General features: G+C 46.0%; 1 protein-coding gene across 1 annotated transcript in view; it reads left to right on the top strand.

The window, feature by feature from the left end:
* The window catches only part of stx1b (syntaxin 1B), a 52,307-nt gene that overhangs the window by 16,533 nt on the left and 11,762 nt on the right, over positions 1 to 24,012 (top strand). Inside the window, exons 2-4 of the mRNA XM_030408466.1 lie at positions 12,024 to 12,098; positions 14,072 to 14,171; positions 20,687 to 20,761. Coding sequence (XP_030264326.1) covers positions 12,024 to 12,098; positions 14,072 to 14,171; positions 20,687 to 20,761 — 250 coding nt within the window. The remainder of the gene's footprint in view (positions 1 to 12,023; positions 12,099 to 14,071; positions 14,172 to 20,686; positions 20,762 to 24,012) is intronic.

Below are 24,012 nucleotides of genomic sequence, written 5' to 3' on the forward strand. Positions count from 1 at the left end.
ACACACACACACACACACACACACACACTCTGACACCTGAGGTCAACGACCTGATTTAACTGATTTCAGTCTGCATGACGAGAGAAAAGAAGGGAAACACTTTGAAATGAGGAAAAGGAAACAAAAAGCACACGAGGAAGGAAAAGATGATGGATGATGGAGCATTAACCTCTTCTACTGACATTTGGATGGAGGTGTGAGATTTAACCTGCAGTCCATCAAACTGAAACACTGAAAAACTACAAAATCCTTTTTTCACGTTATTTTCCTCCATTTGGTCTGAAGTGAATCATTTATTTTACACCTATAATAATGATAATGATATTATTATTATTATTATTATGATGATGATGATGATGATGATAATAATAATAGTAATAATAATAATGATAATAATGATAGTAATAATAATAGTTTTCTATTCCTTCTGTCTGAGCCGTGTTTCTTCTTACATTTTATTATAACTTAAATAATTTTGTAAATAAATCTTGAGTGTCAGGAGACACAGAACAACATGTTCTAGTGACTGTAGCTTTTATTGGAAGATGGAAAGTAATTAAGTACATTTACTCAGTTACTGTCCTCACACACCTCACTGTAAAGGAGTTGAAACATTTAAAAGATAATTAAATTATCAGCATTTTAATGTCTTTGTTCTGTGTTGCAGAGATATCCACTAAAGTTAGCATGCTAACCAGTTAGCCTGGCTCTAATACTCCTCCAGCTGTAGCTACACAGCTAACTGAGCTAATCAGCTGATGGCTGCTACAGTTAGCAGTTGTTCTGGTGATATGCTGCCCACCTGTTTGGAGGAGGACTGTGATTGGTGGACAGCTCTGACACATCGCACCGTTATTAACAATAATAATAATAACTAATAGTCGATGACACGCCTCTACGCCCGCCCCAGAGCCTACAACAGCCAATGACTGACGGTGTAGACCAGTGACCCACTTTGTCTTCTCACTCCTCTCTCCTGAGCCAATCACACTCCAGATTGATGCATCATGTAGCCAATGAGAGTTTAAATCAGTTTTTAGATGTTTATTTAGTTTTATAGACTTAGACTTCTCTTTATTGATCCTTTTGGGATGACTCCCGCAAGGAAATAGATTTTTTTTTTATAGTTTATAATTTTGAATATATTGTTATAGTGTGTTTTTTTTTCCAGCTCAGCTCTTTTATCTGCACACAGTTTGTGTGAATGAGGAAATAAAGAAGTATAATGAGTTTAATGCTCCTGTTACCATCAGCTGACAGGATATCAGCACTGTGAAATAATGTTAGCATAAAGGTAGCATTAGCATAATACAGTATGGTTGGAAATTTCATTTGCATAAGAAATATCAATGATGGAAACAAGGTCATGAGGTCAAACAGGATGAAGAAATATTATCAGTTACAGAATAAAACAGATTAATTCTAATAATCCAACACGGAGACGACTGTTTGATCAAAGCATTAAATGTTACACAGATTTGTAACATTATGTTGTCGATGGTTGTGTGAGCGATGCTCCTGTCTCTGAATGTTGAGCTAATAAAGCTTTGTAGATTGAATGTGTGAATGTGGAACACGCGTGTGTACGTGTGTGTACGTGTGTGTACGTGTTTATGAGCAAATTAATGTGATTAACGTGAGCGAGTGAACATGAAGCCCTGCAGCTCTGCACAGAGAGCAGAGGGAGTGGTCGAGCGAGGCAGAGATGAATTAGGATAAAAAGAGAGAGAGGCGAGGGGAGGAAATGGAGAGGACGAGATGAAGACGAGCGAGCGAGTAAGACTGAGAGGGAGAGAGAGGACGGAGGGGGGATGGGTGGTGATAGAGATGGAGAGAGACGGAGGAGGAGAGCGAACGAGCAGTACTTACAGGATGGGGGAGGGGAGAGAGAGAGCTGCACTGTAAAACATGTTGGAATAACTGCAGGTAAATAAGAATGATTCAGATAAATAAATACTGGACTCTGATTGGCTGCAGGAGTCTGGTTCCGTCTGAAACACAGAGTGGATATTTTCTCTCCTGGTTCTCCGGATCATGTCAGATCTGTTCAGCTGGTTCTGTGATCCACTTTATCTCTCTGACTAACAGCTGAGCTCAACTCTTTTTTAATGCAAAACACATGAAAATATAAATAAATGTTCCGTCTGTGTTCTGTTCGCTCCGACTGAACCCGTCCTGTGTTCCTGCTGCGAACGCTGGCTGAGGCTAATCACGTAGCATCGTTAGCTTCAGTCACCGAGTGTGTGTTCATGAACATTTGGACCGGTTCTGTTCTCTGTTTTCGTGGCCCTGCAGCATCACAGGGCGGGGCCGTCGTTGGTACTGTTACCCAGCATGCACTGCTGCACATTGAGTGCTGTGATTTACCATCTGCTGTGTGGAGAAGAACTCTCAACGTCAGTCTGAATATGTGCTCACAGTCCAGCTGTAGCCCCGCCCACATTCACCAGTATAACCAATCACATCACAGTTTGTTGGATCAGAGCCGCGGTGGGATACACTGCAGCTGTGTGTGTGTGTGTGTGTGTGTGTGTGTGACTCAGGTTATTACAGATGTGTTAACAGCAGGTACAAACACACACCTCCTCCTGTCAGTCACTGACCTTCATCCTCACAGTTACCCTCCTCCTCCTCCTCCTCTTCATCTCCTCCTCCTCCTCTCCTCCTCTTCCTCCTCTCCTCCTCCTCCTCTTCATCTCCTCCTCCCCCTCTTCCTCTTCCTGAGTAGAAGTCGTCAGCTGACTGTGGTGGAGGAGAAACACATTGTTTCCCTGTTTAGTAAAAGTAGAAAATAGAAACTGAAAATACTCACAAGCTTTGAGTAAATGTACTCAGTTACTTTGCTTTGTTGGGGACCCGCTCAGCTGTTCAGTGGTTCTGACATTTCCTGGAAGTCCGGCTGCAGTCGGAGTCCGTCTGAAGGTTGTGGAGAGAGAAGGTCACGTGGGACGTCCTGACTGTATCTACGGCAACACCCGAGGGACAAAATACTGTAGAAGCACATCTGAGTGCTGCTGCAGAGATGAAACATTCATACAGGAAGCGGCTCCGTGTCCGCTCGCTGCACCGTCAGAGAGGTTCTGATCCACTATCACAGGTGTAACACCGACTCATCCTCAGCCCGGGTCTGTCAGGGTTCGTTCAACGTTCCAGAACCAGAACCTTACCACTCCCATGATCCCTCACTGCTCAGTGATGTCATCAAACTACATGTCTTATTTTGTTTTGATACCACAGACTGAGCCTTTAATACCAGACCTGGTTCAGATGTAGACCAGGTTCAGATGGAGACCAGGTTCAGATGGAGACCAGGTTCAGATGTAGACCAGGTTCAGATGGAGACCAGGTTCAGATGTAGACCAGGTTCAGATGTAGACCTGGTTCAGATGGAGACCTGGTTCAGATGGAGACCAGGTTCAGATGTAGACCAGGTTCAGATGTAGACCAGGTTCAGGTGTAGACCAGTTTCAGATGGAGACCTGGTTCAGATGTAGACCAGGTTCAGGTGTAGACCAGTTTCAGATGGAGACCTGGTTCAGATGTAGACCAGGTTCAGATGGAGACCAGGTTCAGATGTAGACCTGGTTCAGATGGAGACCTGGTTCAGATGGAGACCTGGTTCAGATGTAGACCTGGTTCAGATGGAGACCTGGTTCAGATGGAGACCTGGTTCAGATGTAGACCAGGTTCAGATGGAGACCAGGTTCAGATGGAGACCTGGTTCAGATGTAGACCAGGTTCAGATGTAGACCAGGTTCGGATGGAGACCAGGTTCAGATGGAGACCAGGTTCAGATGGAGACCTGGTTCAGATGGAGACCAGGTTCAGATGTAGACCAGGTTCGGATGGAGACCAGGTTCAGATGGAGACCAGGTTCAGATGGAGACCTGGTTCAGATGGAGACCAGGTTCAGATGGAGACCTGGTTCGGATGGAGACCAGGTTCAGATGGAGACCTGGTTCAGATGGAGACCTGGTTCAGATGTAGACCAGGTTCAGATGGAGACCTGGTTCAGATGGAGACCTGGTTCAGATGGAGACCTGGTTCGGATGGAGACCTGGTTCAGATGGAGACCAGGTTCAGATGGAGACCTGGTTCAGATGTAGACCTGGTTCAGGGTTCTTCCAGCAGCCATGTTGATGAATTATTAATCAATCTTCCATTTCCTTCAGAGATCCATCAGCTCCTGACCTTTGACCTCTCAGACCTGGTGTGTGTGTGTGTGTGTGTGTGTGGTGTGTGAGTGTTTGTGTGTGTGTGTGTGTATGTGTGTGTGTGTGTGTGTGTGTGTGTGTGTGTGTGAGTGTGTGTGTGTGTGTGTGTGTGTGTGTGTGTGTGTGAGTGTTTGTGTGTGTGTGTGTGTGTGTGTGAGTGTGTGTGTGTGTGTGTGTGTGTGTGTGTGAGTGTGTGTGTGTGTGAGTGTGTGTGTGTGTGTGTGTGTGTGTGTGTGTGCGTCTTCATACCAGCACACACTCTCTGTCGAATGGAAACCTCGTAAGGTTTCATATCCATCTGGTCCACTTGTTGTTTTGTTCTGAGGCTGATGATGAAGAAACGACCAGCTGCAGATCATCATCATCATCACTCAGTGTGTTTACATGCACAGCTGAGTCAGATTACAGTCATAGTTCCACTCTGCTGCTCAATCAGAAACTGCAGTTATCCGAGTATACATGCCAGTGAGGAAATCAGATTATTGTCCTGTCAGCATGTCATACCCGGTACGATAGGTGGCGCTGTACCCATTTCAACTAGTGTTAACAGAAACACCTCCGGCTGACCTCTTTACGTCACCAGCAACAACAAACTGCCTCGGCATTCCAGAAAGATGGCGTACGAAGAGCGAGAAGAAGCTCCATCTTTGTACACTTCATATATGGTGTACATGATAATTACACACACTAGATGCACAATGGAGCTCTTTCTCTCTTTCTCTCGTTCTTGCGGTGATTTCGGAGGAAAGACATCGCCGTCCGTCTACTTCCGGCTCACGGCCCCGGGGAAAAAAATCTCGCGCCTGCACTGAACGCAAAATCCGATCCGATCTGATCCGCTGGAACGTATACATGCAGGAGTAATGTGACTATCAATCAATAATCTGGGCGTTTTAATCCGACTACGAGAAATCTGATCCGGTCTGATTTTAGTCAGACTAAGGTGTAAACATGCATCTTAAAGATCCCATCAGTCGGACTGACACAGTAATTCAGTTTTCTTGAGTGTCATGTGAACACACTGAGTGTGATGAGGTCAGAGGTCGCAGCTCGGGGCTCCTCAGGTTCAGATGAGCTGCTGGTTCTGGTCGGGTCCCGTTGTGGGATGAAGATGGACCTGCAGGATCCTCGACACTCACTCACACTAATGATGAGGTCAGAGGTCACGAGTGGATCAATAACCAGTTCTGTGAACTGTTTCTGTTCAGATATTTCCCATCAGCCCCGGCTCCTCTCCAGGGGGGCTCTAACCTCCACAGACGTCACCGTTGTCACGGCGATAAAAAGATAGTGGGCGCGTGTTCCCGTCAGCTGATTGGTGGACGAGCGGCTCTTTGTCACGGAGCTTATCTGCTCTCAGCACCTGTCTCTGTTTCCCATGATGCTCAGCGGCAGACGCACAGAAACACGGGCTGGATCAGAGGGTCACTGTGATGGTCTGAGGTGGGCCTGGTGGGACCCTGGAGGTGCCCGGTTAGATGGGTTCTGGACCCTGATGAAGCCGGTGAGACCTTACTGAGACTGCTCCTTCAGAACCAGCTAAATCCAGTCAGAGCTTTGTTGGACCCAAAAGGACCATGACAGACCCTCTGTTAGAGTCTTCACACCCTGTCAGATCTTTGTTGGATCCAGTTGAACCCTGTTAGACTCACTTAGACCTTGATGAGATTGACTGCAGGGTCTCATAGAATCCATTGAACCCTGCTGGACCCTGTTAGACCCTTTGTAGTTCTTAGTAAGACCCTGTAGGGCTCTTTAGACCAGTGATTCCCAACCTTTTTTCCTTGAAGCCCCCCTTGCCTGTGTCGAAGACAAGCCAGGCCCCCCGACCCCAACCCGCATACACTGAAAGAATAAAGTGATTAATTACAAACTTTTATTTGCAAAAATAAACAACAGTTGTAGGTTTTTGCTCTTATTCTCCTTGTTTTACAATGTATATAGATACATTTCTTCCTTTTTTGTGTCATCAGGTGTATCACACACACACACACACACACACACAGTTTACCTGCCTACCTGCCTACCTGCCTACCTCATAGGGGTGTTGGTTATAAAAAGCTTAATGAATTTAAATGTGGACCAAAGATATGTTCAATTTGGATTATAAAGACTTTTGATTATCCAGTTGGGTGTGGTATTGGGATTTTATACATTTAATGTGCACAAATATAATTTTGGTAACCTCACAACCTCAGAGCAGACAAAGTTGTGCGCCCCCCCTGCGAACTCTGGCGCCCCCCTAGGGGGGGCCCGGACCCCAGGTTGGGAACCACTGCTTTAGACTGTTAGTTCTGTTGGTCTGGTTCTGTTGGTGCTGCAGGATGTTTGTTTGGAGAAATGAAAACATTTGAATGGATCCACTTTTGGACTTTGGATGGGTTTTGTTTCCGGCAGTTTGATGAGATGATATAAAACATGTTAATGTGTGTTTGTGACTGCTAGCTGTTTCCATCTGTTTTAAGTCTTTATGCTAAGCTAAGCTAATCAGGTGTCTGAGACAGACATTAATATCATAACAACATATTTATTTCAGAGTTACAGTTTCATCCTGACGGACTCTGATCAGGTCTCAGATCAGTGGAGTCGTTATAAACTCCTCGTGTTTTTTACTTCAGCTGTCTGAACGTGTAACTCCTCATCATCAGCCGGGTTCTGATGCACATGTTGGTTCAGTGAGACGTGTGGAGACGGTTCTGATGGACCTCACTCAGCGGGTTTTATCAACGAGAACAAGCCGTGAAAGACAGAATAATGTGATCAGTGACTGAACTGATCTCAACTTCTGATTGGTCGGAGCACAGTGACATCACTGTCCAGGTCCAACAGTGTGAGTTCTCTAGAACCCAGACCGTGTTTGGTTCTGGTCTCTGTTATCAGAGCCTCACTGCAGCAGCTGGACTTCAGTTCCCATGATGCCTCAGGTGTGGGTGCGGCTCCTTCTGCAGCGGGGAGCTCCGGGCTGTGACATCACTTCTGTTCTCTTATTTCAAAGTCACAAACTGAGAAGTCATTGATGACTGATGACATCACTAATGACCAAAGTGGTCCAGTTACATCATCAACACGAGACGATCAGCTGATGATATTTACCCTCTGAGAAGACACGCGTCCTGAAACCTTCTAACGATGACTCGGCGTCGCTGTGGCGTCTGCACACAGACACAGGGAATGTTTTTAAGATGTAGTTTTAAAAAACGTCAATTTCATTTCAGTTGCTGCATCAGGAGGAGAAGAAGAAGAAGAAGAAGAAGAAGAAGAAGAAGAAGAAGAACCAACCTATAACATATATAGTTAACTGTAGTAGAGGAGCAGAGGACTTGTCCTGGTCCTGACACTGAGACAAATGATCACTCAGATGAATCAATAATGACAGTGAAGGTTCGTTAGAGGCCGTCAGACTGAAACACAACCGGAGCGAGAGGAAACTGAGAGTGTGCCCAAAGCTGTGAAGCATTTGTATTATAACGATGATTATTATAACGATGATTATTCTAACGATGATTATTCTAATGATGATTATTTCCACAGTGTACAGGAGCGTTCAGTCGTCCACATACTTGTGGCCACACGGTGTCACTCAGCTGTCTGACTGAATGCAGGCTGCAGCATCAGTGAGCTCGTCTGTTGGTGTTTGTCCTTCGCTCCCTCGTCTCTCCTGTTAGACTCTCCTCTGCAGAGTCTGTGTGACGCAGGGTGAGGAGGAGGGAGGAGGGGGAGGGAGGAGGGGGGAGGAGGGGGGGGGGGGGGGGGGGGGGGGGGGAGGAGGGGGAGGGGGAGGGAGGAGAGGGCACAGAGGGACACGATCGCTGCAGTCTGACCACAGAGAAACAGAGCTGCAGGGACCCAGGCTACGCTAGGCTAACCAGCTAGCTGCCATGCTAAATGCCCATTTCCTGCTCCTTTTTACTCCACTACATTTAGTTGGTAACTTTAGTAACTAGTTACTTCACAGATTACTGCTGCATCAGAGCCACATGTGTAAATAAATGTGTTTGATCATCATTGACGTACTTTCTCTGCTTTTAAAATCACTTATTTTAAGACTTTTACTACTCATACAGGTGATAAAGTCATATTTTAACAACGTCTCTTTACTTTTACTCAAGTATGACTTCTGAATACTTCTTACTGGTGAGGAAAGTAGTTGAGTACTTTTACTGGAGAGAAGTTACTTTGCTGAGGTCAGTTCTGTTGAACCTGATTCTTCAGCTTCATGTTTTACTTCATGTTTTACTTCATGTTTTTAAATCATTTTGATCCATAACAACAGACAGGCTATTGTTCTCTTAGCATGTTAGCTAACTGACACTGATCTAGATCAGCGCTAACATCAGGCTGACACACCTGCGTCATGTAAACCACACTGGTGTGAGTTTATTATTATTGTTCACTATCAGAAGTTATTCTAGATTAGTCTGTGGTCAGAACAGAACACTTAGTTTAGCTAGCAGGCAGGTAACTCCCAGGTGGACTCACAGCTGACAGGGCGGTCCGGACTCACACGGTCCGGGTTACACAGATATTTGTCCCCTCGATAACTTAAATCAATCCAAACAAATGATTCAGAATTGTGTAATGATATGTACTGAAAACACTGGTGTTAATTAAAGGCTAAGAAATAAGTGTTTTTATTTTGTAAAGGTCGGTGCCCCCCGTCCATATGCAGAAAAGTGGTTAGGTCCACTCACCCTGCACCTGACACTGTAAGCTCAGTACCAGAACCAGCACCGGTGTCTGGAGCATCTCTGGGTGTGTTGGAGGTGCAGACAGATGATATTTCTCTGCTAAGCTCCGTCAGGACTACATCAGGTTGTGTTTCGGCTTAAAATGACTTCCTGTTGTCTTCCATAAACAACCAACATGTGGAAACTTTCCGGCTTCTGTCACCACAAACAAGCTGTCAGACATCTGACGTCTCCTCGGACACGTCCAGTGGAGTCACGTCTGCTAATGTTGAAACATCTGACGCCATCGTTCCTCCACCTCCGACGTGACCAGCTTGTGTTTGACATGAGTAATAATGGAGATAAGAGGCTAATGTTAACTTGTTAGCATGCTAGCTTGTGTTTGACATGGGGTGTGATGGAGATGGGAGGCTAATGTTAACTTGTTAGCATGCTAGCTTGTGTTTGACATGGGGTGTGATGGAGATGGGAGGCTAATGTTAGCCTGGATATCGCCTTCTGCATCCGTCCGTCCCATCTGTCTCACGTTTATGTGTTTAATTGGATCTTCATTAGTTGTTGCCATAGTAACCACTGTTCCTCCTGAGGTCCACCTGTCTCATGCCTGCCTTCACGTTCACACACCTGTCTGTCTCCACCCGCCTGTCTCCACCCGTCTGTCTGCCTGTCTCCACCCGTCTGTCTCCACCCGTCTGTCTCCACCTGTCTGTCTCTATAATATATCTACAGACTACAGACATAAGTTTATTGATGAACTATGATGTCATCACGATGTCATCAACAAACCTGCCCCAGATTTTTTAGAAACATTAAAGACGATACACACACACACACACACACACACTCACTCTAACACACACACAAACCTGTCTCTATTAACATCAACAGAAATCCAATCACTGTAATTGGAAACTGTTTACCTTCATCGAGCGCCTCACCTGTCTGTCTGCTGACCTCACCTGTCTGTCTGTCTGCTGACCTCACCTGTCTGTCTGCTGACCTCACCTGTCTGTGTGCTGACCTCACCTGTCTGTCTGTCTGCTGACCTCACCTGTCTGTCTGCTGACCTCACCTGTCTGTGTGCTGACCTCACCTGTCTGTCTGTCTGCTGACCTCACCTGTCTGTCTGCTGACCTCACCTGTCTGTCTGTCTGCTGACCTCACCTGTCTGTGTGCTGACCTCACCTGTCTGTCTGTCTGCTGACCTCACCTGTCTGTCTGCTGACCTCACCTGTCTGTCTGTCTGCTGACCTCACCTGTCTGTGTGCTGACCTCACCTGTCTGTCTGTCTGCTGACCTCACCTGTCTGTCTGCTGACCTCACCTGTCTGTCTGTCTGCTGACCTCACCTGTCTGTCTGCTTACCTCACCTGTCTGTCTGTCTGTCTGCTGACCTCACCTGTCTGTCTGTCTGCTGACCTCACCTGTCTGTCTGCTGACCTCACCTGCCTGTCTGTCTGCTGACCTCACCTGCCTATCTGTCTGCTGACCTCACCTGTCTGTCTGCTGACCTCACCTGTCTGTCTGTCTGCTGACCTCACCTGTCTGTCTGCTGACCTCACCTGCCTGTCTGTCTGCTGACCTCACCTGCCTATCTGTCTGCTGACCTCACCTGTCTGTCTGCTGACCTCACCTGTCTGTCTGCTGACCTCACCTGTCTGTCTGCTGACCTCACCTGTCTGTCTGTCTGCTGACCTCACCTGTCTGTCTGCTGACCTCACCTGTCTGTCTGTCTGCTGACCTCACCTGCCTGCCTGTCTGCTGACCTCACCTGCCTATCTGTCTGCTGACCTCACCTGTCTGTCTGCTGACCTCACCTGCCTATCTGTCTGCTGACCTCACCTGTCTGTGTGCTGACCTCACCTGTCTGTGTGCTGACCTCACCTGTCTGTCTGTCTGCTGACCTCACCTGTCTGTCTGTCTGCTGACCTCACCTGTCTGTCTGCTGACCTCACCTGTCTGTCTGCTGACCTCACCTGCCTATCTGTCTGCTGACCTCACCTGTCTGTGTGCTGACCTCACCTGTCTGTCTGCTGACCTCACCTGTCTGTCTGCTGACCTCACCTGTCTGTCTCTGTTGTCTGTCTCGTCTTTTATTTGGCTTTGGTTTTGTCCATAAGTATTTTTCTTCATTTGAATGAAACTTTATTGCTCGACATGACAGAACATTAACATCACCTGGTCAGTTTTCATAGACTTCCATGAACTCAGCTCGTCTGTCTGAGGCTGTGCTGATGGTTTCAGCTCCGTCTGTCTTCATGAAGCAGCTCACGTTTTCTTTCATGGGATTTTAAACTTTTCTGTTTCTGAGAGCGACTGAAGCTTTCTGGAGTTTGTTTGTGGGAGAAATCTTTCACACTGATCGAAGACGCCTGAGACTTTCAGGAGGAAACTGATTCTAGTGAAGCTGAAACAGTCGAGGAGTTTTATGTGAATGAAGTTGAGTGAAGATGCTGCTGCCGTGTTTCCTGTGTGTCTGACACGTCACGTGACGTCCTGCCGTGTTTCCTGTGTGTCTGATACGTCACATGACGTCCTGCCGTGTTTCCTGTGTGTCTGATACGTCACATGACGTCCTGCCGTGTTTCCTGTGTGTCTGACACGTCACGTGACGTCCTGCCGTGTTTCCTGTGTGTCTGATACGTCACATGACGTCCTGCCGTGTTTCCTGTGTGTCTGATACGTCACATGACGTCCTGCCGTGTTTCCTGTGTGTCTGACACGTCACGTGACGTCCTGCCGTGTTTCCTGTGTGTCTGATACGTCACATGACGTCCTGCCTTGTTTCCTGTGTGTCTGATGCGTCACATGACGTCCTGCCGTGTTTCCTGTGTGTCTGACACGTCACGTGACGTCCTGCCTTGTTTCCTGTGTGTCTGACACGTCACATGACGTCCTGCCGTGTTTCCTGTGTGTCTGATACGTCACGTGACGTCCTGCCGTGTTTCCTGTGTGTCTGATACGTCACATGACGTCCTGCCGTGTTTCCTGTGTGTCTGACACGTCACATGACGTCCTGCCGTGTTTCCTGTGTGTCTGACACGTCACGTGACGTCCTGCCGTGTCTCCTGTGTGTCTGACACGTCACATGACGTCATGCCATGTTTCCTGTGTGTCTGCAGGCTAAGGACAGCGATGACGATGAGGAGGTGGTGCAGGTGGACAGGGACCACTTCATGGATGAGTTCTTCGAGCAGGTGAGACACGGCGAGTCCTGGAGATCTTCACGCAGGTTCTCCAGGTCGCTACAAAATGTTTCATGTGCATGAAAATGATTCATGAGATTGTGACTCCTGTCAGACTCTGTTGTTCGGTGGAGGCCCGGTGAACATCTGAGTCTGCAGAATCAACTTTACTGTTTAAAGTCTGGAGAAAATTGAAGGTGTTTTCTGAACTACAGCCGACATAAACGAATATATGAAATGTTTAAAAGACGCTGAACATCATCTGATCAGTTCACAGGTCAGAGTCACTGTTACAGTCTGATATTTGCAGTGTGATCAAATCTTTAATAGATTTACAAAAGAAAAATCAATTTAATTTAATCATTCAATTCATTCCTGTATATTTATTGATCTGCTTCTTTACGATGCACCACATGTAAAAACCTTCCAGTCATCCTGATGTGTGACGGCTTCAGATCAGCTGCTGTTCACTTCACTTAGAGACGAGACGTAGAGATTATCTGTAATCTGAGCAGAGATCAGATTGAATTGATCTGTCGCAGCGACAGACATCTGAACATCTGACTGTGTGCAGACGATGATGATGCTCCTGATGTCGCCTCCTTCAGACCTCCTTCAGACCTCCTTCACTCTCTGAAGCCTTTAACAGCCGGAGCTTCAGCACCGTCGAGGTTTCAGGTTGAAGCTGATGATTCCTGTGGTCTCAGGAGGATGGAGGTGGTGATGAGGCCTGAACTCTGTTCACAGAGAATCGATCTTAACGAGCTCGTCATGAATCAGCAGCAGCATCAAACTCACAACCAGGTCGTTAAGATCAGAACATCGACGACCTGCTGAGTTTATATTCTGTAAGCTTCATGTCGTCACCTCGTAAACACAACGACTCAGCTGACGACCAGAAAACAACGTGGAAGTAACTAATTACAGCTACTCAGATTACTGTCAATAAATCACTTTTTGAGGTACTTAAAGTAGTTTACTAATGTTACTTCTGGAATCAGTCAGATCGGCTCGTTGTTCCTGTCAGCTGCAACTAACGCTTCAGATCTTGAGGTCATAAACTGTGTTTGACTTTTATCAGCAGCAGAATTCAGACGTGAGAACAATAAAGAACGTGTCGTAGAATCACGTCCTGTTATTATATCTCTACATATTTAAATATTCATAAGCAGCTCATTAATGTTACAGCTGGAAACAACATGGTGACAAGTTACTGATATGAATCATCAGTAATGTAAATATAACGACTCGCTGGGTGAAGACGAGTAACAACAGACACTTCTATATGTTAACACTCATATATACATCAAAATAAACAGTCTCATGTCAGGACCACATCATATCACATCATTGATCTATGTGATCAATATTTCACCTCACTGGATCATTTTTATTTCAGTTTGGGGATCAAACCTCTTAATGACGTCAGCTGTATTTTGTGTTGTGCTAATGAGCTAATGCTAGCATGCTAACACAATAAGAGCAGGGCCCAATGAGGAGCTAGCACCTGCAGAGTCTCTGAGTCTCTGCTGACGTCACCGAGGCTGTTTCTCTCTCCTGGTCGAGGAGATAACGTTCACCGTGCCTCCTGTGGATGATGTCATCACACTCATCCTCTGATGTCAAATAAAAACAAACTGATAGTGAACCTCAGCGTCCAATCAGTGTCCATCACACAGCGGCTGTCAACATGCTGTTGTCATGGAGATGAGACGCACGTGAGAATAACACGAAGTGGACACGAGCGGTGGACATCAGCCTGTTAGCATGCTAATGTTAGCATTTAGCTCAGAGCACCACATGGCTGTCGGCTCGTTCACGACAGGAAACAGTCGCCTTACTTTCACTGGATCATGAATGTTGAGCATCACGGGCATAATAACACATATGAATCAGATGTTTCTGCTCAAAACTGTTTCCTGTGATGACATCACTGTGTGTGTGTGTGTGTGTGTGTGTGTGTGTGTGTGTGTGTGTGTGTGCAGGTTGAAGAGATCAGAGGCTGTATAGAAAAGCTGTCGGAGGATGTGGAGCAGGTCAAGAAGCAGCACAGTGCCATCCTGGCCGCACCCAACCCTGACGAAAGTAAGACACACGTCTTTATAATTAATGACCTGATGATGTCATCAGTTTCTGATCCAGCAGCTTTTATATTTGTTAAAGTGATTTAAATATCTGTGACATCATCACAATGTAAAGCCAGCGTGGGAGAAACTCTACTGACATATTCAGTGAGCCACATAACCAGGAAGTGACTGCAGAAGAAGAACTCTCTGACGCCATCTTTTATCTGAATTCTACTTCTTCTACAAATCTACGACTAAAACTGGAGCTGCGAACATCAGACTCAAAACACGGTCAAAGTACCATATTATAGAGGGTGATGATCATACAGTCCGCTTTACTCTCCTACTATTGATCTGATAACAGAGAGATTGTTTATAGTTGCGACTTTCCAGATCGTCGTGACTATCTGGCACATCAAGTTTTTGTGGCACAGCTTCTAAAAATCATTGTTAAGTCAAGAAACTAATGTGCAGACATAAAAATTTAATGTTTTAGAATCGAGTCGTCATGTAAGCTTCATGTTACAGCAGACGGATGTGTAGACGTGAACAGACTTTGAGTGCTGCAGCTTTGTGATGTTCATGTGTTGTTTGAACACTTTCAGACTGTAGACTGCAGCTCAGTGATGAAGCTGCAGCTCCCTGATGAAGCTGCAGCTCCCTGATGAAGCTGCAGCAGCTCACTGATGAAGCTGCTGCAGCTCCCTGATGACGCTGCAGCAGCTCACTGATGAAGCTGCTGCAGCTCACTGATGACGCTGCAGCTCAGTGATGAAACTGCAGCTCAGTGATGAAGCTGCAGCTCCCTGATGAAGCTGCTGCAGCTCGCTGATGAAGCTGCAGCTCAGTGATGAAGCTGCAGCTCCCTGATGAAGCTGCAGCTCCCTGATGAAGCTGCAGCAGCTCCCTGATGAAGCTGCTGCAGCTCGCTGATGAAGCTGCAGCTCAGTGATGAAGCTGCAGCTCCCTGATGAAGCTGCAGCAGCTCACTGATGAAGCTGCTGCAGCTCACTGATGAAGCTGCAGCAGCTCCCTGATGAAGCTGCTGCAGCTCGCTGATGAAGCTGCAGCTCAGTGATGAAGCTGCAGCTCCCTGATGAAGCTGCAGCAGCTCACTGATGAAGCTGCTGCAGCTCCCTGATGAAGCTGCAGCAGCTCACTGATGAAGCTGCTGCAGCTCACTGATGAAGCTGCTGCAGCTCACTGATGAAGCTGCTGCAGCTCAGTGATGAAGCTGCAGCTCAGTGATGAAGCTGCAGCAGCTCCCTCATGAAGCTGCAGCAGCTCACTGATGAAGCTGCAGCAGCTCCCTGATGAAGCTGCTGCAGCTCGCTGATGAAGCTGCAGCTCAGTGATGAAGCTGCAGCTCCCTGATGAAGCTGCAGCAGCTCACTGATGAAGCTGCTGCAGCTCCCTGATGAAGCTGCAGCAGCTCACTGATGAAGCTGCTGCAGCTCACTGATGAAGCTGCTGCAGCTCACTGATGAAGCTGCTGCAGCTCAGTGATGAAGCTGCAGCTCAGTGATGAAGCTGCAGCAGCTCCCTCATGAAGCTGCAGCAGCTCACTGATGAAGCTGCAGCAGCTCACTGATGAAGCTGCTGCAGCTCCCTGATGACGCTGCAGCAGCTCACTGATGAAGCTGCTGCAGCTCACTGATGACGCTGCAGCTCAGTGATGAAACTGCAGCTCAGTGATGAAGCTGCAGCTCCCTGATGACGCTGCAGCAGCTCAGTGATGAAACTGCTGCAGCTCGCTGATGAAGCTGCAGCTCAGTGATGAAGCTGCAGCTCCCTGATGAAGCTGCTGCAGCTCCCTGATGAAGCTGCAGCTCAGTGATGAAGCTGCAGCTCCCTGATGAAGCTGCAGCAGCTCACTGATGAAACTGCTGCAGCTCACTGATGAAGCTGCAGCAGCTCCCTGATGAAGCTGCAGCAGCTCACTGATGAAGCTGCAGCAGCTCGCTGATGAAGCTGCAGCTCACTGATGAAGCTGCTGCAGCTCACTGATGAAGCTGCTGCAGCTCAGTGATGAAGCTGCAGCTCAGTGATGAAGCTGCAGCAGCTCCCTCATGAAGCTGCAGCAGCTCACTGATGAAGCTGCTGCAGCTCCCTGATGAAGCTGCAGCAGCTCACTGATGAAGCTGCAGCAGCTCGCTGATGAAGCTGCAGCTCACTGATGAAGCTGCTGCAGCTCACTGATGAAGCTGCTGCAGCTCAGTGATGAAGCTGCAGCTCAGTGATGAAGCTGCAGCAGCTCCCTCATGAAGCTGCAGCAGCTCACTGATGAAGCTGCAGCAGCTCACTGATGAAGCTGCTGCAGCTCCCTGATGAAACTGCTGCAGCTCACTGATGAAGCTGCTGCAGCTCACTGATGAAGCTGCTGCAGCTCAGTGATGAAGCTGCAGCTCAGTGATGAAGCTGCAGCAGCTCCCTCATGAAGCTGCAGCAGCTCACTGATGACGCTGCAGCAGCTCACTGATGACGCTGCAGCTCAGTGATGAAGCTGCAGCTCGCTGATGAAGCTGCTGCAGCTCACTGATGACGCTGCAGCTCGCTGTCTGAGTGTCTGATGAGCCCGTTGGCAAGCGTCCATCAGTCGCCTCCTCCTGACACGTCGGGATAAAATCCAGAATCTGTGCTGTTTGGGGAGCGATCTGCGGTGCGTTCACCGTGACCCCGTCGCACTGTGACTCAGCAGGAATGAGTCAATGTCAGCGCTGCAGCCCAAAGCCAAGTCTGTGCTGTCAGCAGCGCAGCGCTGTAAAGAATTGGCCTCAAAATGGGTTTTTCATCAGATCCAGGAGGAGACGGAGCTGTCAGGGTTCAACACCTGGTCTCACCTGCAGATCACCTCCTGCTGTTCCTCACACTTCAGACTGATCGATGCTGATTGTGTGAACAAACATGAGTCTGGTTAGAAATCATAGATACAGATAAAGATGCTGGTTAACGAGTGGAAACAGAAGAAATGGAGAGAGAGAGATCATCAGCTCGTATCGCGTCACATACATGTCATCTGTCTTTTATTTTGAAATCTTTCCACAGCTTCCTGTTTGTCCTGCATGTTGTCAGGTTTCATTTCTCGTCTGCATGTTGATGTTTTCTGTTCTGTTGTTGCACGATCAATGATTTTATCTTTTCTGTTGTTGTCCATCCTCTCCTTCTTTGATTTTCTTCCTCCTATTTCTTTGTGGTCTTTATTCCTCCTCCTCTCCTCCTCCTCTCCTCCTCCTCTCCTCCTCCTCTCCTCCTCTCCTCCTCTCTGTCGGTCTCTGCTGTGTCTCTGTTGCATGCTGCCGTGTCTCCTCTTCCTCTGGTTGAAGTGTTTAAACTGCATGCAGTCCAGTTAAGCTGAGAGGAGAGGAGGAGGTTAACTCCTGAGGACATGTGAGTCACATCCGTCTGATTTATGTCATTATTTCTTATTTCTTCTGTTTCTTTATGAGTTAATGTGAAGAACAAACAACTCACGATGTTATAATCTCATTAAAATGTTCTTTATTCGTCCTGTTCAGGCATTTAAGTCACAAACATGAAAATAATGTGAAAATAAAAAACCTTCCTGTTCTCATCTGGAGGACTTTTATTTTGAAACATGCAGGAAGTCATTAATGTTTGACTATGATTATAAATAATAAAGCAGATGTGTTAGCTGCTGATTATTGATGATTATAATCCTGAAGATAACGAGCGCTCAGATGAAAACAGATTGAGATTTGAGGGTTCTGGTGAGTTCTGGACGACGGCGTCCTCAGCGCGCTCTGACCGCAGGACGGATCAGTGTTGGGTTCAAACTTCACTTCCTGTTAAAGTGAGTCGACGCTGCGACTCTTCTTCTCCCCTCCGGTGAAAACATGTCGCTTCCTCTCTTCTTCTCCTGCTCAGTTCTGGGTCAGCGCTGCCAACACACCGTCATACAAGATGCATCCCAGTGTTGCTGCCTGAATAATGCATGCTGGGAGTTGTAGTGAGAGTGGAGCGGTACAGGTGTAGTTCTGCTGCCAAACCACAGCCATTCAGAAAGACTCCTCCTCCTCGCTGTCAATCATTTGGAGAGCTCTTACCTTCAGTTCTGTCTCCATGGAAACAAAACATTTAATATTTCTGCTCCTAATTATTAGAAACTGAGACTGAAGACTCAGATCGTCATCGATCGTTATCGGCCTCGTTCATGTTAATTGATTAACGAAGGCGCTCCACCAATCAGATCGCAGACTGCAGCTGCTGTGAGTCTACAATATAAAGGATGGTGGACAAATGTTTCAAAATAAAAGCCTCTCCGAGACAGAAGTGATGTGCTGATGGACGGAGAAGTACTCGGATACTTTACTGAGGTAAAAGTATAAATACTGCAGTTCATACAAACATGGAGGACTAAAGCTGAAAGAACCAAAGATCCATAAATTAATAAATGACTCAATAAATACATTTATAAATCATTGAGATGATAATTATCTTTTAATTTGCAGCTGTATTTAATAACTTCTATTATTAATTTTAATTTTCCATTTTATTGATTCATTTTAAATGTTTTAATTAACAATAATTTAATGATAATCACATATTTATTTTCCCCAGACTTCACATTTCTGCTCCATAATATGAATTTAAAACATCTAAAATAAATTCATGACTCAATTAATCATTTATAAATTATATTGACAATATTTTTGTTCCTGTATTAATTCCTATTTAATTTTAATATTCTATTTAAAAAACATAAAACATTTCTACATCTGTTATTTCTACAAACAGGAAGTAGAACATGAACACAACACATTTAAAATGAATGAATGAAAAAATGAAAAAGTAAACAGGGAACTAAATAAATGGGAACGATTAATTAAAGGTACATAAACGTATGTCACGTTTTATAAAGTAATTGGTTCCATCGTCTATTTTGAATATTATTTTGGTGCATTTTATTCACTCTGTGGAGTCGCAGTAGAAACACTGCAGCTTGTTCAGGAGAACGTTGTGTTTTATACGTCACATTCATTTCTGCCGTTTGTACAAATAAAGTTTCAGTTTGAATCCTGCAGACAGTTTAACAAACGAGAAGCTCGTTCTCTGCAGTCGACGTCAGCAGAGACTCTCAGATTAAGACAAACGCAGAATTACTTCATCTTCACATGAAGATTTCAACATACAACTCCGGTGCTGAGACCGTGTGCTGGTTCCACTGGGACCGGTCCGGTGCTGAGACCGTGTGCTGGTTCCACTGGGACCGGTCCGGTGCTGAGACCGAGTGCTGGTTCCACTGGGACCGGTCCGGTGCTGAGACCGTGTGCTGGTTCCACTGGGACCGGTCCGGTGCTGAGACCGTGTGCTGGTTCCACTGGGACCGGTCCGGTGCTGAGACCGTGTGCTGGTTCCACTGGGACCGGTCCGGTGCTGAGACCGTGTGCTGGTTCCACTGGTGCTGGTTTCCATTTGTTTCCTGTTCTCAAACTGATGCTACAGAACGGTCTTCTTTACATCGTACTGTCCCTCCTCACAGAAATCTGCTCTGTAAATAAACCAGAACAGTTCATGTGTGCTGTGGCTGCTGAGTGTTAGCGTTAGCATCAGATGCTAATAAAAGCTCCGGAGACGAGGCAGTCAGACGGAGAGCAGCGTGAGTCAGAGGTGGAGGAGGCTGGACGGCACTGCAGCGCTCGTAAATCTGACTGCACTGCTGCAGCACAGCACACACACACACACACACACACACACACACACACACACACACACACACACACAGTTGCCCTCCTCCAACATGGCTGACATGATGTGATGTCACTGACTTCTCGTCCTCTTCAGTTTCTTGCTGATTCTTCACGTTCTGAACAAAAGATTTTAAACACAAAATACTTCTCACTTGACAACGTTCAGTTAAAAAGACTGAAGTTTATATTTATATATGTGTTATATAGTATATAGTATCTGAGCGTTTCCAGCTGGTGACGTCCTGATATCATCAGATTCTGTCAGTTACTAAAGTTTGAATATTAAAGCAAAACAAACAAACAGATCTTAGAAATCAACAAGAGGTAAAATAATATTTTGTGTTTTTTCCTTTCGTTCTGTATTTTAAAGGTTCTCGTTAAGAGTTAAAAAGCTCGTCTCTCCCACAGGAAACGCTGCTCCTGAACGCCTCGTCAGCAGATGTCAGACATTTGCTTAATTTCTGCAGTTTGTCACCAAAGAATTGATTTTAGTGAAACTGTTTTGTTTTAAGTGTTGCTGGCGCAGGCGTGTGTGAGCCGACCAATCAGAGCACACGGTGTATTCAGGAGGGGAGGGGCCTAACGTCTGGTGTCTGAGGAGGTTTCTGTCTCAGACTCTGAGAAAAGAACCTGATTTTAGAGATGTGGAGTTAAATTCAGACATTTTTCCACTAGAAAGAGCTTCATCTATATTATCCAATTAAATGTGTCGACGTTTTCATCTGTGGTGTCTCCTGAGCTGCTGCCAGAGGAAGTCGCCTCTGTAAGACCTGATGACAGGTGATAAATGTTTAAGTGTCCTAACAAACTGTCTGTTTCTCTGCAGAGACCAAGCAGGAGTTGGAGGACCTCACAGCTGACATCAAGAAGACAGCCAATAAAGTTCGCTCAAAATTAAAAGGTACGACCTCAGAAACATCCACAGAACACCAAATACAACACAGATCACGTCCTGCTGACGCTGTGAGGTCACGAGGTCACAGCAGGACTCAGACGTCTGCAGTCGGATATCATTGATCAGCTCTGTGTGATAGATAATCAGACTGAGGCCCTGAAGCTTCAGCTGAACGTCTACATCAACCTGTACAACCCGTCCATCACTGAGACAAACAGACTCCATGTTTCTACTCAAAGACAGGAAGAAGTTCATGTAGAACATTTGCTGAATGAACAAGAAGGTCCAAATAATGCAGAATGAGTCAGAGACAGAGTTTCACAGAGTTTATAAAGTGTCTCCAACTCAACAACTCCTAAAATTAGCTGATTTATTAAGGGAGTCTGGTGAAATTGTGGATGATAGTTGGCTTCATGTATTACATTTTGAAGGCATCAATGATTCAGAATTTGTCGTCTCATGTAGTTTGTGAAGTTTCTGTGACAACCCTTAAATTGTGTGATTTTCTAATGGAGTCTGGCAGGTTGTAGCAGTTCATCGTGTTCCTCTGCAGGGAGGTAGAATGTTATCAGGCTAACATTACAGAGCAGGTGAACCTCGACCGCCCTCCATGTTCTCTGATATTATCTGAACGAGCTCTTTTATTAGAAGGTTTACGGTATTCAGGCAGGAGCAGAGCCGACCTTCAGCAGCAGAAGAAGAAATATTCCGAAACAGTCGCCGTGATTTATCAGGCTGTAATCACACAGACAGCTACACGCACACACACACACACGCACACACACACACACACACACACACACACACACACACACACACATTGTTGGTTCATGCTGAAGGTTCAAGGACATCACTGCTTTAATGTGAACAGCCAGAGGTTTGACTGCACACACACACACACGCCTGCAGACACGTGCACACAAATAAACACATATAACATCAACACACGTGTTACTTACACAGACACACGCATGCACACGCACGCACGCACGCACACGCACGCACACACACGCACGCACACACACAGACTGTACATATGCAGTCTGAGAATAGCAGTGATGGTGGAGATAAAGCTATAATTGGAAACCCCACGAGGCCTGAGTGTTATTGTCCTGTCTCACACACACACAGACACACACAGACTCACACAGACTCACACAGACTCACACACAGACACACACTCTGCAGCATGTTTCTTACTGTAGCCGTGTCGTCCCTGGAGGCGTGGCGGTGGCGGTGGCGGTGGCGGCGGGCATGTTGGAGCAAACAGGCTCCGCCCACAGCTCAGACTGACTTTAGGAGGATGTGAGAGGATAGTAATGAACCGATGCTCTTAATTAACCTTAATGAACTAACACAACGACAGGATTAATAACCTGAAGTGTTTCTATCAGAGCTGGAGATTAAATATGTGACGTGAGCCTTTAATGACCAAAAATGAGTCTTTTCTGAATGGACGCTGGTCCAGACACAACACACACTGCAGCCTCAGTTGTTTGAACACAAGCTGCTGGTCAGTGGTGTTAATAATCTCTCTGTCTCAGTATTTGTCACTAATAATCACAGTCGGGTTGGACGAGATGGCCTTAAAATAGAATTGTGATATTTTTTATCCAGCATCATGTTAAAGGACACGTGTTGCTCTTTACATCATGTTTGTGTATTAAATGTAAACAAATTACTTTATAGTCACATTTTCATTTTAACGCCTCTGAACACACAGATACGGAACACATGTTTTTAGATTCAGTGCGACTATCATAAATAATATCAGTAATATAAATATTATCTCCAATAAACATCAACAAGTCCAGTCAGAAAAAACACCATTCAGAACTCCCCTTAGAATCTGCATGTTTTTAAGTTTTCTTCAGAATCAAAGTATCCAGTGATGATGTCAGTACATCTGTGAGGACACTGCTGACGGGAGACTCTCTGATAAATGTGTATATATATCTATCTATCTATATATATATATGTAAACAAGCCACGAGTTGTAGCTAACGGCTAACTCACTCACTGAGTATTAGCATAAATATGCTACATATTTAATGAGGCTCATACATCACATCATCTAGATTTTTTTAAACTAAGGATGCAAACACACACACACATACACATACACACACATACACACACGGACTCACAATCTGTTGCTTACTCACCCAGTTTTTATCTCCTTGTCACCAAAAAACACAAAAATACACAAATATAAAGGACACACACACTCAAACACACACACACACACACCATCAGTGCTGTGTGATTTTGCTGAGTCATCATGGATCCAGCAGAGAGCAGCTGGGCCACGAGCCAGGACACACACACACACACACACGCACACGCACTCACACACGCACACACGCACACACACACACGCACACGCACACACACGCACACGCACACACGCACACGCACACACACACACACTCACACGCACACACTCACACGCACACACACACACACACACACTCACACGCACACACGCGCACACATGCACACACACACAAACACACGCACACACACACACGCACACACACACACTCACACACTCGGTGGAAAACATTATATAAGCCTTTCAGCTCGTCTCATCACTCGCTGCAGACAAACCGACATCACAGTCACATGACACCAGGACAGACCTGCGGTTACCATGGCACCCAAACACACACACACACACACACACACACACACACACACACACACACACACACACACTGATAAGTTAATTACCAGCTGTGTTCTTTAGTTGGAGGACTTCCTCCACCTGCAGCTCACCTGCAGGCTCCGAGCCTCTTTAAAGGAGTCGTTCACAGATTTATCAGTCAGTCGTGTATCTGAACCTGCACGAGTCGAGTCGGGAAACAAAATCAGACCAAAGTTCATATTTGATTGTTGTTGTTGTATTTAGATCGCTGACGTGTTGACGCTGCGTTCACTCACACGGAGGTTTCATATGTTGTTTCTCTGCAAACAGCTTTAAATATAAATCTGTATTTACAAGCTGAACTGGATTTACACACAAGAGATCAAATAAACAATCAAGTCTTATTTATGAATCCACATCTGGTCATCAACCCAATCTCCAGAGTGAATGTTAGCTGAGTTCATTTCTGTAAAACACAGAGAAGTTTCAAACTTTACGTTAGTTCTGGTTGAATGTTCTGCTTCACACCACAAACAGTCTTAAAGAAAACGCTGCTTCTCACACAAAAACATGGAAAAGTCCTTCAAATGTCTGCTGGTGTGAACGCACC

The sequence above is a fragment of the Sparus aurata genome, chromosome 23 (assembly GCF_900880675.1).
Source record: "Sparus aurata chromosome 23, fSpaAur1.1, whole genome shotgun sequence".
In the NCBI taxonomy this organism is placed as follows: Eukaryota; Metazoa; Chordata; class Actinopteri; order Spariformes; family Sparidae; genus Sparus; species Sparus aurata.